The 14,979-nt window shown below is 49.3% G+C and overlaps 4 protein-coding genes across 4 annotated transcripts; 2 read left to right on the plus strand and 2 right to left on the minus strand.

Annotated features, from left to right (window-relative positions):
* Positions 1-872: 872 nt before the first annotated feature.
* TRIVIDRAFT_134060 (uncharacterized protein) lies at positions 873-2,231 on the plus strand (the record flags this gene model as incomplete). The annotated part of the gene is made up of 2 exons (XM_014102035.1): positions 873-1,268; positions 1,437-2,231. Coding segments are annotated over 2 exons (1,191 nt in total), but the record flags the coding sequence as incomplete, so codon positions are not given.
* Positions 2,232-3,092: 861 nt separating this feature from the next.
* TRIVIDRAFT_116373 (uncharacterized protein) lies at positions 3,093-4,719 on the minus strand (the record flags this gene model as incomplete). Its single annotated transcript, XM_014102036.2, has 5 exons — positions 3,093-3,640; positions 3,713-4,106; positions 4,187-4,286; positions 4,337-4,431; positions 4,561-4,719. Coding segments are annotated over 5 exons (1,296 nt in total), but the record flags the coding sequence as incomplete, so codon positions are not given.
* A 1,400-nt stretch (positions 4,720-6,119) lies between these two features.
* Positions 6,120-10,020, plus strand: TRIVIDRAFT_208743 (uncharacterized protein; the record flags this gene model as incomplete). Its single annotated transcript, XM_014102037.1, has 3 exons — positions 6,120-6,578; positions 6,647-8,855; positions 8,924-10,020. The coding sequence occupies 3 exons, from the start codon at positions 6,120-6,122 to the stop codon at positions 10,018-10,020; spliced, it is 3,765 nt and encodes a 1,254-aa protein (XP_013957512.1).
* Positions 10,021-10,230: 210 nt separating this feature from the next.
* On the minus strand, positions 10,231-14,422 carry TRIVIDRAFT_208744 (uncharacterized protein; the record flags this gene model as incomplete). Its single annotated transcript, XM_014102038.1, has 5 exons — positions 10,231-13,466; positions 13,532-13,821; positions 13,989-14,053; positions 14,118-14,154; positions 14,413-14,422. 5 exons carry the CDS (start codon positions 14,420-14,422, stop codon positions 10,419-10,421), a joined length of 3,450 nt encoding a protein of 1,149 aa, XP_013957513.1.
* Between the last annotated feature and the right edge of the window lie 557 nt (positions 14,423-14,979).

Genomic DNA, 14,979 nt, shown 5'->3' on the forward strand with positions numbered 1-14,979 from the left:
ACGCAAAAGATATCCCTAGTCAAAGTTATTATCAAAGAAAGCCCAAGGATTTGTTCCAATCAGATCCCTAGTCAAGACTGTCTTGAGATAATCCGCACACATAGCTAGATGGGCTTCCATTGTGGTTGGCGAAGAGAATGCGAAAGTTGAGCCTAACAGCGCTAGTGAATACATATCTGGTTTGCCCAGTGTCAACCCATGTCAAACGGTGAGCCTGGTGGCCACGGCATTTATGATTGAGAAAAGCATGAGGAGAAAACTAAATCTAGAGGGGGGCATACACTTACGTCGAAATGATCATAGGAACGCGGGCCGGAGGAAAGGAAAGCTGGTCGAACTGAAGGAAAAGAAGAGTGACTTGTGAGACTAAAAGGGAATCCAGCTCGACTGCCATTTGTCACTCATTCAATTTATTCGATTCGGTTGTGCCATCAACTTGCGCCGCGTGCTCGGATCTGCTTATAAGTCCAGAAACCCCTTCTCCTCACAGCCTCGAAAGAGTCACCCCAGATCCCTTTGAATCCGAGCTAAATCATTATCAATTATAATACTCCACAGCGTGCTATCAACCTACATTCATGGCTTCTATATGGGAGGCGATACCTGTCATCGGACCTGTAGCAGGCCAGTTGGCGAACGGTGTCGAAAATGGGATAACGTGGATGGGCAGAATGACTGGGGGAGCTGTGAATATCGCGGCCAACGGCCTAGTCGGAAGGGAGAGGAAGGAGAGGATTCTGACTGAAGTTCCAACATGGCTTGTGGACAATGTCGCTGACCACAATAAACTTGTCCAAAGCGTCATCAAGACTGTCAGACTTGCTGACATTTCTCTATTGGCTCAGTTGGTTGACGTCTTCTCGCGGCGCTTCCTGGATGCGGTGCTCACCAGAGTGGGACAACTCGGGATTATCAGAAACGGCATATTCAGTAACGATATCAATGCAGCGACACTTGGGCTGGTATGGAGCAATGCTGATGAGCTTGCAAGCTTTTTTGTCGACCTGGTTGAATGCGCAAAGTGCTATGCTCCAGCAAGCTCACTGAACGGGGCAACTGGACAAAACAATCCACATGGGCAAGACAATGAATTCGACCTCTCGCAGCCCATGAATCGGCATGCTCTGATATGCCAGGTCCAGAGACTGGCTAGATCCATAATCTACATACTCAAGAACGTGGCGACCTCAATCACATTCGAAGAAATCGACATGAGCAGTGAAACCACATTAAGGAGCGATGACTATGACACGGGGACACTCCTTGAAGTCAGGCCATCGGGGAGGCAACGAGTAATAAATGCAACACCGGCAGGGCCAGGGCAACCGCTGGCAGGAAACCAACTAAATGAAACGGATGAGGAGCAACAAGATGAAATGGAGGAGGAACAACAGGATGAAACAGAAGAGGAGGAACAACAAGATGAAACAGAAGAGGAGCAACCAAGAGTCGCGAATGAGAAATGGTTGTTTGTCAATGGTATCGCTACGGAGCTCTTCTGGCTACACCTCGCTTGCAAGAAACTGGCGAGGCAGTATTCAAGGGAGATAACAGGTGTTTACAACAGGGGAGATGGCATTTTGTGGGACCTCATCGAATGTGCCGGCGAAAGGAACATCACAGGCGAGGGTAATGCAAGAAGCCAGAAAAGGCTCATTCAAAGAACGAGCAGCAGCAGGGGCGCTCAAGAGAAGCTGAAGGAGCAGCTGGAAGCGGCACTGGAGCAAGCAGGAGACGGAGACGGAAGCGTATACAAGCATGTTGTGGTGATAGCCCACTCGCAGGGCTGCCTCCTCCTCCGTCTTGCGTTGGAGGAATTAGTCGTTGAGGACGCTGCTGGGACGGGCAACACTCGGCAGACAATGCTGGAGCGGCTTTGCGTCTTCACATTTGGGAATCCAAGCGTGGACTGGAAGCTGGATCTGCCCGACGATGTTGTCATTGCGCCCCTACAGAATAGCGGGCAGAGTCAGATGGACCTCGAATTTCTCAGCTCCCATGTTCTCCGCACAGAGCATTTTGCTAACAAGGTCGATTTTGTTGCGAAACTTGGAGTCATTAGTGAACATAGACGGGCGGACAGTGGCTATGCACCAGAACATGTCTTCGTAAACGAAGACCCGGACTGGATTGGCCATCTCTTCGGCACACAATACAGCCTCGATTCTCGATACTACAGAGCCGAGCAGACGAACGGAGCGATAGGCGACCCGTCATGGCTGCTAACTTGTAGGAAAAAAACTTCTATTCGACCTGCGAGGGGTGAGTTTTCTCATACGGTTGCTCTATAATTGTATAACTAATCTACTTATCCTTTCCACAGCATCATCGTCTTGACAGTGATTAAGGTGTCCCGCATCGACAAGCTCTTCAACATAATGGTATTATCTCCTTCAATCAGTAAAATTAACAGATGGATAGTCCCCTGTCAAGCAAACAAACGTGAAGGCTGCATGCACTGAACTAGCTTCAACGCCATCAACCGGGTCAAACGTTATATACGCCAGTTGATTCAGCTCCTTCAGCCACAGCTACAACGCAATTCAATCACCTGCTCGCAAGTCGGCGGCATGCCTTCACATGCTTCAATTTCTGTTTCATCCATTCATTCATTCTACGTACAATAGCCCAAGCTGGCTGCAAACACCCACAAAAAATCACTTTCGAAACTTCAAAAAGAGGCTCCTACCACCACCCCGGAGAGTGAGTGTCCACATTAGGATCAACGCTGGGTTCAATGTTAGGTTTAATGTATGAGCATTTAGGATAAATAACTAGGTACTGAAAAGACCTTTACTCTTATGCTGAAGTCTCTTGCCTTGACCCTAAGGAAACTTTTCACATGCTAGCCCAGACGAACCTCATCTAATTTTAGATTTGGACTTTCATCAATATCCAATCTGAGTCTGACTCATATTCTCCTATTCGCACCCCTGATGCCTGTAGACAGAATGTGACATCTTATATTACTCTCTCTAAGACTAGGTTCGCTGTTTGAGTTGGTGCAGTCTTCGAGGCCCCAGCGTTCTTGACTATCCGTTGCCCAATATCTGTCGACGCTTCCTTCTCCCTGCCTCTACTGTAACGCCATTTCAGGAATTCTCGATAATATCTTCCAGAATGCCCTTCTCTGCGAGTTTTTGTACCCATCTGTGCAACGCCTGGCCGTAATCCTTTTTACGATCCTTGACGCGTTGCTCGTCTACGCCGAGGGAAATCATCTCGGCTCTGTGTTCTCCAATGGCAACCTTTAAGTCGACGACAAGCTGCTGATAGAGATCATAAGCGTCGTCAACATTGGCCGTAGCGTGCGATATCTTGGTTTGTATCTCCTTGGGTATTGCAATGTTCTCGATATCGGATGAACGGAGATTGAACTCGGACAACTCAGCCGGTTTTTCCAAGACTGGTAACTGGCCGTTGATTAAGCCAGAAAATTCCGAATTGTGCTCCATTTGCTCTTGCAGGAGGCGGATTGCTGCGGCTGCTTGAGCGATGGAGTGGGAATGCAGCGCAACAGGGCGCTGGCAGAGGGCGAGGAGGTTAAAGGATATTTGGCTCTCCTCATATTGTAATATTCGACCCTCAATCTGGGGCCTTGCGATATTTGTCCAGCAGGTCTCGTCGGCTTCTATGGGACCTTATGTGAAATGACAGGGATTAATTAGTCTTCAAAGCGCTTTGGATCAAGCTGCTTGACCAGGCTACTCACCTATTCGATGTGGCTTGCTTCGGAGCCCATCCAACTCCCAAACATACCCATCTACTGGAACATAGGCGATAAAGTGAAATCCATATGAATCGTCGGCTCTTTTCTTCCTACTCGTTTTCTTTGCGGCCTTGGATCCTGTTTTTGCCTTTTTTGATTTCGTGTCCGACACGGCATTTTCTAAGCAGAGGTCGACATTAAGATGGTCCATGCGTCTAGTGAATGAGTTATGTATGCTTCTCATGAACTTGTTGTTGCTGACTTCGTGTCCTCGCAGAACGGTGTTAAGGTTCTTGGTCGCCTCCTTAAACTCTCGAAGCTTGTCGCCTAGTTCAACCTCTGGGGCGTTCATGACGATGTTGAGTAAAGCGAATGTTGCACATGCATTATTGGTAGTCTAAATTGTTTCGAAACCAGAGAAATTAGCCATGTGGCCGATAGAAAGGTGATAAAACACGGGAGTTGAGGGATATTTACCTGGTTTGCGAACCATAGCGAACCCGTCTCATCTTCCCCTTCATCTTCTTCAACACTAGGGGTGTACTGGAACAGAAATATCAGACCATATATTGGTTTCCTGGAGAAGATTTTAGTTTTTCATTCGACAACAGCATCTTCGGAACTCACAGCAGTGTGTCTAGCCAGCTCTGGTCAATGCTGAAGAGTTCCTGCACCTTGACGTCTTTGACCCCTAGATCGTGTAGAATGGTATTGAAGAATGCCTAAGATCTGCCTGTCAGTGCGTTGCTTAAATTATCTCATGGTTGGGTGCTTATCGCATTGTAGGCAAGCTGAGAGGCGTCCACCCCATTCGCTGCATTGCCTGGGCAAAGTAAGCAGCTGTAACTCACAGGTTCTGATTCAAGCTCAACCCAGCCTTCCCACTCTTCAATGTCTGTTGATGTAAGAGGCCGTAGTGCTTCGTCTAACAGGTTATCAGGCAAATTTAATGACTCTATTGCGGCCTCGGCAGCCTTGCGCTTTGGATTTCGTCGCCGCTCATTCAAACTACTCGTGGATGAGGTTTCAGCAGATGCTTCTGGGGCTTTGACAACGATGGTAGATGCAACCTGCCGAGAAGATCGGCGAAGAGGCCTATCAGATAGTGCATAATCTCCCTCTTTTGGCGAACTGGCCCTAGAGCTGTTAGACATTGTTATTATCCAAGCTGCGTTTGTATTGCGAACAGGTCGGCGGGCAAGGATCATTGAGGCAACTGAATTTTTGGGTAATGCTAAAAGCGACACCATGCAGTACACGTAAGGCATAGATAAGGGTGTAATTAAGACGAAAACAAGAAGGAAGAGGGGCAAGTGACTTGAAGAAGGAAACCAGCAGATTGCGTCAAGCTGCTCAGCTGGCCAAGGTAAAGATTGGGTGCATGATAAGATGAGCGGCCTGACTACATGTAATTCTTGCCACCAGATACAGCATATCTTGGAGGAGGCATCCGCTTCTTGCTCTGCTATTAATATAGACAGTAGGAAACATTTCTTTTCTTTTCTTTTTGTGTATGTGTAGATATTTGAAGTTGGAACGAGCAGAGATGAAGAGGCAATGAGGCGAGGAGGTGGATTGGATACTCCGGGACTTGATCTGCTTGCCGATGACGCACCTGGACAATGTACTGGTGGCCATGATAAGGACTCACCAAGGCAAGTCGCATATCTTAGCGGTATATGAGGCGAGATGTTGACTCAATCAAGTCTCTCCAGCTGCTGTATCGCTCAAATTATCCGCATCCTCACCGCCACCCTCAGTATAATGGACGGTGCTGGATGCCGATCTCCCAGTAGGTGAGAGTACGAATACGCGTCGTTATCTTTGGAAGTAGAAGTTATTGGGCGAACATCACGAGGTGCTGCTGAAGTGTCGCTTTGCTGTGTATTTGCATAATGGGAGCTACAGAGCAGAAGAAGTGCATTTATTTCAACTTTGTTGTAGAGACCCAGTACTTTCAAGCTGCCTTGTCATTCTCTCGACAAGAGCATTGGCCGGTCGCTGAATGAGTAGCGGTACTTTACAGTTACAGCTCTCCATCTACGGCCTAGTGGGATTCTAGCCAATCAAAGCGCAGTATTTGGCCTCGAAACCCGCTAACCCCGCTGACAGCATCACTGTTGATTAGCTCCTGGCGCTCCGTTTCAGCGAGCCAGCAGAAGTCGCGTCTGGACGTGTCGGCATTTCAACCGCCAAAAAAGGGCATCCACTGAAAAATTAGGTAAACTTGGTCAAACCACCAGGCACCCAAAATCGCCATCCAGTCAAGCTCGCCCAAGCCACGCGACAACGCAAACCATCAGCGGAACGCCATTCCGATTGCTTCTGATCTCCCGTGCAAAGGCCCCACGAGTGCGCTGTTGCGGCTACCGATGCCTCTGAGCAGATTTTCACAGCACCACGGAATGCGATGAGCGCGAATCCTCGCCTGCGGTCTGGGTTTCCAGCCCCAGCCGTCCCCAGACGACGATTTCAGAACGACAACGAACCGCCAGAAGATACCTTTGACTCAAAACTTGGGTTGAACAGAACGGCAAAGCTTCCTCAGGCCCAAGAAAAGGCAACTCCCCGCATCTCCAACACTCAGCCGGTCATTCCTTTGACGCTTCTCGATGGGCCACAACAACGGCTGTACGCCTTTGCTGTTTACATCTTGCTGTGGGCGTGGAAACTCTACGACTGGCTACAAGTAGTGGAGGATGGAGATGCCTCTTGGTGGCTCTTCTTGAAATGGATCCTCATTGACTTTACTTTTCTCTTTGGGCTCCCCGAGCTGAGGATACCCTGGCTGGAGCTCTCCCAGCTCGTGGTTACCGCTGTTTTTGCGTCTCACTTGGTGACCAATTACATGCTCATGTTCAATATTCCGGTATGTTTTCCGCATCAATTTCCCTAGCCAACATTGGGTTACTAATTGAGAGCTAGCTTCCATGGCAGGGTTGGCTCCTCGGCGTTGCAAAGGTCCTCTACGATCGTGAAATCTCCGTCTCAGAACACCATGTCAAGGTCTCCAATATCCTAAACAACCACTCGTTGATCATGGGCAAGCAAACCATCAACATTCTTCCCGAAGGTTCTGCCGTCCTCAACCCCGACCATACGCCCTTTTGCTTGTCTGGAAAGACTCAGACCTCGGCCTCTCTCCCAATCTTCTTCAACTCTACTGTTCCTGCCGAAATCGAAATCCTACGTCTCGATCTCGACACTGGCAAAGAGGAGACCATCAAGATCCCGAGCCGAGAAATAAACAAGGTGGCCAAGATAATTCGAGAACACAATGCGGATCCTGATGCTGTCCCGTTTCATTGGACATACCCTGTCAAGAAGCCAGGCATCTATCGACTAAACAAAGTTTTGGACGAGTACAAGCTCGAAGTTCAAAGACCAGTCAGAGATACATATGTGGTGCCTTGTCCACAAGCCAAGATTCAAACGGCCGAATCCTTGGACCGATGTATTCATGATCTATCCAACCTGTCGCTTGACGTAGTTGGCACGCCACCACTGAAGATCAAATATTCGCGATCAATTAATGGAAAAGCCCAGGCTTTCCACTTTCAGAGTCTGCAACCAGAAGGCTTCACCTCGCCACTCGCCGGCACCTCCGGCTTGAGTCTAGACGATGGCGATGACGTTTCCTGGGTCAAGTCTCAAAAAGTAACCGTGAAGCTCAACGAATCTCTGGCTACCCCTGGAGTGTGGGAGTATTCAGTTGAGGAGGTGCACGATGCACTTGGCAACGTTGTCAAATATGGCGATGCCTACGAAGAGCTAGATGCACCTAAGATGAAATGGCTTGCCCAGAAGTTTTCTGTCAAAGAGCGACCCAAGATTCGCATGAAGGGCTGTGATTTGAGAAATCCCATCAGAGTGGCAAGGGGTCGTCCAGCCAAACTGCCCATCAGCTTTGGCTTCGCCGGTCCTGTGGATGATACGTCTCACAAGGTTACCTGGGAATTCTCGCCCATCGATTCGATTACTAACAGCGGTGACCACGGCGACCAGGTTTCGATTGGAGAATACTCTCCCAAGAACTCGCTCGATAAGCCGTTGGTATCTGAACCTGGCCTCTACACATTGAAGTCTGTTTCAAGCGGATCTTGTGAGGGTGAAGTGGACGAGCCTTCCTCTTGTTTGTTGCTGAATCCCCTGGAACCCCACCTCTCTCTGCGAACGGAGGAGATACCCGATAAATGCGCCGGCAACTCTGTTGGTCTCCGCGTTGACTTGGACCTTGTCGGTACACCTCCATTCACTGTACGATACGACATTATCTCCGATGGACGAGTTGAAAAACAGGCCCACCGTGTGGATGCCTTGAGATCCCAGATTGAACTCGTTCCTCGAAAGGCCGGACGTTATAAGTACATCTTTAGATCTATCGACGATGGTGTCTACACTGGATTACCCCTGACGGGTGAAGACAAGGTCCTGGAGCAGGTAGTCAAGCCGGCTGCGTCGGCATATATCTCCAACCCCGAGAAGACGATTAACGCATGTCTCGAATCTGAGGTGGATGTGGACGTCGTGCTTGCTGGAGATCCACCATTCAGCTTGGAATGGGAGATCATCCACGACGGCAAGCGCAAGCCGGGACGTGCAGAGAAGATTAAAGATACCACCTTCAAGATCCAGACATCGACTTTGTCAAAGGGTGGAGAGTACATTCTTGCTCTTAGTAGTGTCCAGGATCAACGTGGATGTCGAACTTTCTTGCAAGATCAACTCAAAATATCTGTGCGTCGCCAGCGACCTAGGGGCGCTTTCGGATTGATCGAACAAAAGAACAGCATCATGGCCATTGAGGATACGGCTCTTCGCCTGCCACTTCGCCTTCAGGGAGAGGCTCCCTGGACTGTCTCCTATCGAAACCTGGATGGACCATCCGATATCATCACCAAGACCATTACCGGACCAAATGATTACCTTTTGGTCAGGTCTCGAGGTACTTACGAGCTTGTTGACATTGTAGATAAGCAATGCCCTGGAACTGTCGAACCCACTGCCTCCAAATTTGAAGTCGATTGGTTCCCCCGACCAGAAATTACCATCGTTCCGTCAAAGAGCATCACAGAAGCCGGTGGCGTGTTTGTCAAACAGGAGATTTGCGAAGGTGATATTGATGGATTTGAAGTCAAGATGAAAGGTAAGCTTCACTTTAGCATTACAGACGCTTCCCGAATGGTGCACGGCATACTGACTATGGCTATACAGGATCCGCTCCATACCACGTGGAATACGAGGTCAAACATAAACCAGTGCAGGGCGCAGCTTCGCTTAGTTCAAGACGGTTCGATGCCGCCTTGTCTAAGGCTGCTGTTGCCATGGACACGTCCAGGGCTGGCGATTACACTTACAAATTCTCTGGACTTGCAGATAATCTCTACAACAGTGATAAGTACTTCAACCCCCTGACTGTGCGGCAACGTGTGAACGCGAAGCCGTCTGCAACTTTCTCCAAGCCAGGCCAGACATTCAAATACTGTATGGAAGAGCAAGAGCAAGAAGATGTGATTCCTATTACTCTTACCGGCGTCCCCCCGTTCTACGTCGAAGTGGAAATCAAGCATCAAGTAGGATCCCCTCCGGAAACTTACAGAATTCCCTCCATTCAAACCAATAATTATGGCATGTCTATTCCTCGCCAGCATCTCCGTCTTGGTAACCAGCAGTTACTCATTCGCACCGTCCGTGATGCACGAGGCTGCCAGAGGAAATACGAGATTGGCGGACCATCTATCCCATCGATCCAAGTCCAACTATACGATGCCCCTTCAATATATCCACTGGAGTCTCGCAAGGATTACTGCATCGGCGAACGTATCTCTTATACCCTTTCTGGCACTCCGCCATTTGACATTGCTTACGATTTCAACGGCCAATGGAATGCCAAGTCACAGACTACCAGCTTCCGGCGTATTGCTGAGAAGCCTGGCGAGTTTACCATTACTAGCATCTCCGACAAGGCCAGCGAATGCCGTGCTGCTGTCAATATCCCCAAAACAATTCACCCTCTACCTAGCGTGCAGATCAGCCGTGGTAAACACTCTCGAGTGGATATCCACGAAGGAAATGAGGTGGATATTCTTTTTGAATTCTGGGGCACACCTCCGTTTGAATTCACCTACACGCGAAGCAGCAACGCCAAGAAGGGCCAGCGAAGTATCGTACTCGAGACTAGACACGACATCTCGTATGAACATAGCAAGGTCGTCAAGGCTAGCCAGGAGGGTACGTATGAAGTTGTTGCAATCAAGGACAAGTTCTGCTCCTTTTCCATGCAACAGGTGGAGCAAAAGAAGGCACGATAGAAGGCGAGCGTCATAGATTGGAAACGAAAAAAGATATACATGCTGCGACGAATTCAAAGATGAGATATGGGGGGAAGAGAGGAAAATAATCTTGTAAGACATGAAATGGATTAGGCGGGGGGCTGGACTGTAGGGGGGGGATGGGATACATTCTGTACATATGCACTTATACCATGGCACGGCGTTTTTGAGTATGGAAGACACCAGGTTGAAGAACTGGAAATTTATTTTTCGAAGTGTTTTTTTGTAGTATTCTAATGAAGAAAGGGGCTTCTGTTTGGTTGAGAAACCACTACAAGCTGGATACAATGCTATGTCCGTCCTGCGTCGGACTTTTTACGTACAAGGGTGCTATATACAATCATTTCCAAAAAATATGGTTTTGTCAGGCTAATTAATTACTCGTCCTCGTCTGCCACCTCAATTTTCTTAATCATTTCTCCTCCGGCTCGTGCAATTTCTAATAGCACCGCCTTGCGATTCACTTCGACTTGGTCGCCGTCACCCACGCTGGAACGGAAGTTATACGGCAGACCTGCCCTGAACTTTTGCTTCTGCAGTCGAGGATTCCAAAGGGCTGCCACAACACCATCATCTGCGCTGCCCTTGAAAAACAGCAATGTGTCTTCGTATACACGCTCCAGCTCCTCGATAAAGACGTCTGTCGGGTGAGCGCGAATGGGCAGCGGGACGGATGCTGTCAGAGCATCGAGGTTCTTGAACTGAGAGTGCTTCCTCGCGCCGGCCTCAACGGCCGTTTCGCGGATGATGGACTTGATAGCTTTGGGGGACAAGTGGAACAGGACGTCGTAGTCCTGGAGGGCGGCTTCGAAGAGAAGAGACGGGTCGAGGCGGATGCCCTTTTCTCGGACGAGCTTGCAGGCTGCCTTTGCGAGATGGGTCATGCGGGAGGCGACTAGCTTTGAGGGCCCGCCGCGGGTGTATGCGAGGCCGGATTGATCGTGGGAGGTGGCTACACACATGACCTTGTCGTTCATGTTGGGGTCGCGTTTCCTCCAGGTTTGAAGCTCGTGGTGGACCGAGGAACGGACGTCTTCGGAGAGGTCCTCGGCGGTATCGACGATCAAAGCTTCGTCTCGCCAGTCCCATTTTGAAAGGAAGAACAGCGTTCGTAGCAGGCCTGTAACCACGGATGACGGCTGCTTCCAGGGATAAGGCTGGAGGAAGGCATGAAGGACGAACAGCTCGATGAGCTCTTCGCGGATGTGGCCGGTCAGCTTGTGGCAGTTGAACCAATGCTTGACTAGCCGGATGGTTGGCGACAGGGGAGGGAAGCGAGTGCAGAATGTTGCAATGGTCTGGGTGTGCAGCGGGAGAATGTTGTACAGCCAGTTCAGTTTGACAAAGGCTTTCTCAGCCTCCTCTCGAACACGAGGTTCGAGCGTCTTATTCTTGACTTGGCGTTCAAGGAGCTTCTCTTCCAAATCGCAGTGTATCCTAAGTCGGTATGCTGCCCCATTCTCGTAAATGATATCGAGGAAGGCCAAGTTCTCAATGCCTAGTTCCTTGTTCTCACGGCCCAAGTAAGTGCTGATTTTGTCATTCGCCTTTCTCAATCTCCTGTCAATGTCGAGCAGGAATTCGACCTTTGCTTCTTGAATGGCTGTGAGATTCTCGGGCCACTTGCTGGATGCTTCGAAATACAGGTTTACATCCATGAGCTCGATAGATCCCTTATGATAACCCACCAACGGCGGCTCGATGGATGCATAGCGCGCAGACGAAGAGGTAGGAGAAAGCTGTCTGATGTGCAACGGCAACTCTTCGAGGTTGCGGATATCTCTTTCAAAGTCTTGGAATGCCTGTCGGGCGGAATCAAAGGCCGATTTGTCTAGATGAGACAGGCTAATGATGGAAGAAAAGGCACCGCCAATAGTTGTCACCTTGTCCTTCGCGATTTTCAAATGCCGTTGAAGAATGTAATGCGTGATTTCCTCGCAGATCTGCAACGGAAGCTTACTTGACCACTCGACACACTCTAGAATGCTGCCATCTTTGAATCGTCGCAACTCGGCCTTGTCACCCCAAAATTGTCGGAATTTCGCAGCCTCCTTTTGCTCTTCCGCAGGTGGACCAAGCTCCATCTGTCTTGGCATGTGAGCAGGATCGAAGACGACGCCAATGAGAACACGCAGGACTTCTCTGGCCGGAGGTTTGGATAGTGACCAGTGTCCTCTCTGGGGCAACTGGAATTGTACAAGCTGTGCTCGTTCACCATACGCCCGCTTGAGGTGCTTGTATGCTTCGAGACAGAAGTTCGCCACGGCACCTCTACGGTCAGCGGTTTCCGAGAATCTTGCCACATCGGAGCTCTGGATTTCGAAAATGACATCGAATGTTTGAAACGGAATATCGGCCTTGATGATAAATGTGGGGTCGAATTTGTCCGCCATAATGTCGGCGAGGAGATCTGTGGTTGATTTTGCGTACGTCTGCAGCAAGCTAGCCGACCAAGGTGTCATCTTGAACAAGAGGTTGAGTTGCCTGACGGGGTCAAACATGACAGGGCCGGCCTCTCGAATGGTATCCGCGGAAACGCTGGAGGAACCAAAAGCGTAAGGCTTCTTGCTGAGATCGGTTGTAGATAGAAATTGGAGGGCCGCCTTGAAAAGTTCGGTGCTGCTCAGCGAGGTCGATAGAGCTGCTTGCCCGTTTCTACCACCTGTTTGCAAAAGCAAAGCAATCATGGCTGCCCACTCGAAATGACCGAAGCCTCCCTGAGAGATGGCACTGCCAAAGCCACGCTGCTGAAGCCACGTCCTGCCGAGGATGCAAGCATCTGGGAAAGCAGGGCATTCCTTTTTGATGTGGGTAAGCAGACGCAAGTAAGGAATAAAGGTTCGCTCGGCGTTCAGGGTGGAGTTGTAAAACGGTGTCGCTGCTTGAGCGGCCTTCTTCTCATCCACCTCGCCCAATCGGTTGTTGTTCGACTTCGGCGTCACTTTGGACCAAGGGAACAGGTCATCAGGGGCACAAGGAATCAGTTTGATGTGGTAAGATGTCTTCTTGGCCTTTTTCTTGGCCTCTCGGTCATCGCTTCCATCGCTCGGAGCTTTTGGTCGGAGTACGACAATCGGTAGCAGGGGGTTCTCATTAAGGTTCTCAAAGCTCATGTCCATCTCCTCAGCAAACTCCTTGCGCACACAGGCGGCAATATACGCAATATAGTAGGCTCGGCGATAGAAGTATCGCATATTCGAGTAGTCCTTGTCCTGGAATAGCGCGGTGGGCATCTGGACGACCATGTCGATTCCAAACTCGGACTGCGTCTTGATCATTGTTCGAGAAACATAGCTTCCAACGACGTTGCATTGTGACGGAGGTGCATAAGAGACCTTGTAGGGGGCATCCTTTGCTGGCTTTGGATCGGGGAACGGAATGACGATGCGATGCTCTTTTTCGAATTTGATGGTGGCCTCGGAGATCTGATGCGTGTTAGGATTTCGATTTCGTAACAGCTCGCTGCTTCTCAAGCTCGTGTAAAACTCACTGGTCTGGGATCATGAGGCTCAATTGCGTCGATTATGCCTTTAAGTCGGTGCAATTGGCCATCCACACCATGGAGTGCCTTTTCGTAGTTCGGCTTGGCCTCCTTCAACAGCTCGTCCGTCTGCAGGACAAAGGTGCTGGCAGCGTTAACGCGAGCCGTATTTCGCGACTCAAAGTCAATAAGACCAGAGTGGCGGAGGCCGATGCTCTCATGGCCAATCTTGCGGCGCTTCGAGCTTGATTCCATGGTGTCGCTCGGCATCTCGTGCACCGTGGCTTGGTGTAGGCAAGCTTGGTGTTGAGCGCATGTATGTCGCATGGGAATTTTTTTTTTTTGCTGGACATTGAGAGTCGCGGGGCGATAAGCTCGCCGATAAGAACTCGATTCTATAACAGTTCTAGCGTGGCTGAAGCAAGTGCAGATGCTATGGAGTATTGATTAGGTAATCACTACTTACAAGTGGCTACAAAGTCGACATTAAGCCCAAGAAGCGCGCGTTTCTGCCATGAAGCAAAAGAGAATCTATCATAGTTAAATCACGGTAGTTGGAATAATTTTTTTTGGTCAATTCACATAATATCATTACCTTCTTTGAGAGACACTCATGAGCTCTGGGACAAGCACTGAAAATCTAGAGTAGTGAACTAGCAAGTCTACTAGATGCTCATTTCTACATATTTAGTACTGAAGAGGACGCGGTTTGGAACCATTCAGAGTTGTGCATTATCAGACATTAAAGGAAATTACCCGTCGCGTAAAAGGGAAAAGGAAAGAAGAAACGAAATGGTATTGAAGCGATAGTCTCTATAAACTAGCATGGAAACGGCGTTGGTGGCTTGTGAGTAGCCTTATGGCGATATCCACGCTACGTATGTACACACGCAGGGACATCTTCAAGAATTTAAGGGTGCAAACACTAATAGAGCGGCATTTCTTGCAGAGAAGCAACTAATGCCGGCTAGCATAATGGAGCTGCAGCAAGTAAACGCTGAGATCTTGGAACGATTGCGCGCCCCTGTGGCTGATCTATGCTTCGGCACAAATATTAACCGCCAATGACTCCTGGCCGCCGTCCTATTGCTTTCCACTTTGTACTGCCCGGATATAAGAGCATTCGGCATAGTTACCATTCATGTAAGTGGAGACGGAGGAAGTTGCATAGCGTGCTTTACAAACCGTCGAAGCTCGTCTTGGTTTCCTAATGCTTCTCGTCAGCTGGCATGGGCATACGCATTCTCTTAGCTTCACAATAGAAGCCATCTTGCCAACAGGTCTCCACTACGAAGATGCCTTAGCAAGTTAAATTCCGTAAAAGTACTGACTTGATGACACCTGTCGATATATTCCGATATATTAAATTTGTCTTTAAAGGCGGGAGTTTAGAGGAGGAAGCCCCGCTAGATATTTAGCGCTCTAGAAGATGGCGACGGATGAAGTTACCAAGTTTG

This window comes from Trichoderma virens (genome assembly GCF_000170995.1).
Source record: "Trichoderma virens Gv29-8 chromosome Unknown TRIVIscaffold_5, whole genome shotgun sequence".
Lineage (NCBI taxonomy): Eukaryota > Fungi > Ascomycota > Sordariomycetes > Hypocreales > Hypocreaceae > Trichoderma > Trichoderma virens.